General features: G+C 27.7%; 1 protein-coding gene across 1 annotated transcript; it reads left to right on the top strand.

Annotated features, from left to right (window-relative positions):
* Nucleotides 1-1,050: 1,050 nt before the first annotated feature.
* Nucleotides 1,051-2,244, top strand: LOC131655329 (BRI1 kinase inhibitor 1). Its single transcript, XM_058925215.1, has one exon. It carries the CDS (start codon nt 1,217-1,219, stop codon nt 2,042-2,044), a length of 828 nt encoding a protein of 275 aa, XP_058781198.1. The 5' UTR covers nt 1,051-1,216; the 3' UTR covers nt 2,045-2,244.
* Nucleotides 2,245-3,014: the final 770 nt, after the last annotated feature.

The following is a 3,014-nucleotide window of genomic DNA, read 5'->3' as shown; positions in this document are numbered from 1 at the left end:
CTGATTAAAATATTTTTTATTAACGAGGACATGAAGTTACTGATCACAATATTGAATATTACGGGAACATGAAGTTAGTGATTAAAATATTTTTTATTAACGGGGGCATGAAGTTACTGAACACAATATTGAATATTAACTGAAACCTGAAGTTACTAATTAAAATATTGAATATTAACGGGAACATGAAGTTACTGATCACAGTATTGAATATTAACGGGAACCTAAAGTTACTGATTAAAATATTGAATATTAAGGGAACATGAAAGTTTCTGATCAAAATAGTGAATATTAACGGGAACATGAAGTTATTAATCACAATATTGAATATTAACGAGAACCTGAAGTTACTAATTAAAATATTGAATATTAACGGGACCATGAAGTTATTGTTTACAATATTGAATTGAATATTAACGGGAACATGAAGTTACTGGTCACAATATTGAATATTAACGGGAACTTGAACTTACTAACTAAAATATTTAATATTAATATGAACACGAAGTTACTGATCAAAATATTGAATATTAACGGAAATATGAAGTTAGCGATCAAAATATTTTGAAATTAATGGAAACAGATTTACTGAGCAAAATATTAAATATTAACGGGAACATGAAATTACTTATCAAAATATTGATTATTAACGGGAATGTGAAGTTACAAAAGGCTATTTAGACACAATTTAATTTTGGTGATTTCAATTTTATTTCTGATTTTTTTTTAGACAATTTAATATTAATTGTTCTTATTTTTTTCCATAAAATGTTAATTACTTTTAATATAATTTTTTCTATTAAAAATTATATATCTAAAACAAATGCGCGTCTCGTACCAGAACCCGTGCGAACGCACGGGTTTGTTACTAGTTTGAGAGAAAAGAGATAAAATGAGTAGTTTCATAAATTGTTGATATGATATTTTTTATATATATATAAAAAAAAAATCATTATCCAATTGTAAGGGAGAGGAATAGGATGGAGTAATTACATACACACAAAAATAATTAATGTACAATGTCTTATATGTATGAAAAAGCATCAAAAAAGTTCAAACAGATTTTTGACAATGACTCACACTCTTTCCTTCTTTTCTGCATCTCTTATCCCTCCTAATAACCTTTCTTAACATTCCATCCATACAACAAAGAGAAGAAACAACACTTTTCCATCTCTTCTCTCTCTCTCTTTCCACCAAATCTTGTCAAACTGTTATGGAAACACAACAACACCCAAACACAACTCACTCAATCCAACCTTCTTCTTCTTCACCATCTTCCTCACCTGCTCATGAATTCTCCTTCACAATTTCTCTCCACTCCAATTCCTCCCAAACAATCAACGACAAATCCAAACCATCACCACCTTCACTCGCACTTGATCTATCTCCCGCTGATGACATTTTCTTCCACGGCCATTTACTTCCACTCCATCTCCTCTCTCATTTCCCTTCCTCACCTCGCCTTTCCACCAACTCAAACGACAGCTTCACTCTCCCTATAACAGAAAATGAAAAGTTCCGAAAAGACACCGGAAGCTGCAACACCAGCAACCGAGAGTTTCACAGCTCCAACAACATCCTCAGAGAAATCACCAAAGAAGAAATCAAATCCACTTCCACCAACACCAAATCCAATAGCTTCTCTTTGTTCGGATTAACCAAAGGAAACAACAAAGGAGAAAATAATAAGAATAATAATAATAAGAAGAAAGTTATTGGTTACGATATGATTCAAGCATTGAAAAAGTACTTCTTTAGAAAAAGAGAAAAGAATCGATTCCACGGCGAAGCTTATTCGCGTTCGGGGAACTTAATGAGGAAAAATAAGCCAGAAGTTAGAGGAAGTAGAGGAGAATATTCAGCACCAGCTTCCATGAGAACTTCTCCAACAAATAGTGGACTATTGCTAGCAAAAGGTGGTGCTGCTCTTTCTTCTTCATCTTCTACAAATGATAGTACCATGGAGGAGTTACATGCTGCAATTCAAGCTGCAATTGCTCACTGTAAGAATTCTATTGCAAAAGAAGATAAGATCAATTAATTTTCTCTTAGTCATAGACACATCATATTCATAGATAATAATTATTATTATTATTATTATTATTTTTTGTTTGTTTTGTATTTACTGTCTATAATTTTTTGTTACTAGATGTATTGTAGTTACTGTTATAATTTTCAAATTTTATGTTTTTGTAATGTTAAATTTACATCTGAAATTTAAAAATAAGGAAGATTTTGTTACTGCTCCCAACTCCAATATATATCATTTGAGCAAAATATTTGTCTGCTATTTTAACTATTATTTTTACAATAACATTAGTTTTTTTATTTTATCAGTGTATTTTTTTTTTCATCCTAATACAACTCATATACAATATGATAATTAGTATATTAAAAATTTAAGACTTAATAATAATTTTGGATCTCTGTTTACATTCATCTAAAGAACTGATTCTTATATTTAAAATTTTACACTTAGATTATTCTAACCTATTACATTGTATTTCATATCATTTAAAATATTTTACGTTTTAAGTTCAAAAATATAATTGAGTGATCAAAATTAAAATAATATAGAACAGAAGTAATAATTTTGTAAGTCAATTTAAATAAAGACACCAAATTGTAATTAAATTAAAAAAAACTATACTTCTTTTTAATAAAATCTATGATAATAAATATACATTTTTCATTTGGGGTACTAAAACCCATGAATAATGTAAAAAATAATATAGATAAAGTAAAATATATTTTTAGTATCTATAAAATTTCACATTTTGATTTTAATCTATTTAATCAACTTTGTCAATTTTTAATTTTTATATAATTATTTTGCAAACAATATTAATAATTAATTTAAAAATTTTAAAAAAGTTATATGATCATTAAAAAACAACGAGCTCAAAATTTGATTCTTAAGTTCCAATTTTTACTACTTTTCTATCTTGAGCTTTTGTAATTTAAAAAAAATTATATTTAACTCATTTAGTGTTAAGAAGTCTTAACTTTTA

This window comes from Vicia villosa, linkage group LG3, assembly GCF_029867415.1.
Source record: "Vicia villosa cultivar HV-30 ecotype Madison, WI linkage group LG3, Vvil1.0, whole genome shotgun sequence".
In the NCBI taxonomy this organism is placed as follows: Eukaryota; Viridiplantae; Streptophyta; class Magnoliopsida; order Fabales; family Fabaceae; genus Vicia; species Vicia villosa.
The sequence above is the reverse complement of the archived record's forward strand: the minus strand, read 5'-3'. Positions and strand labels throughout refer to the sequence as shown.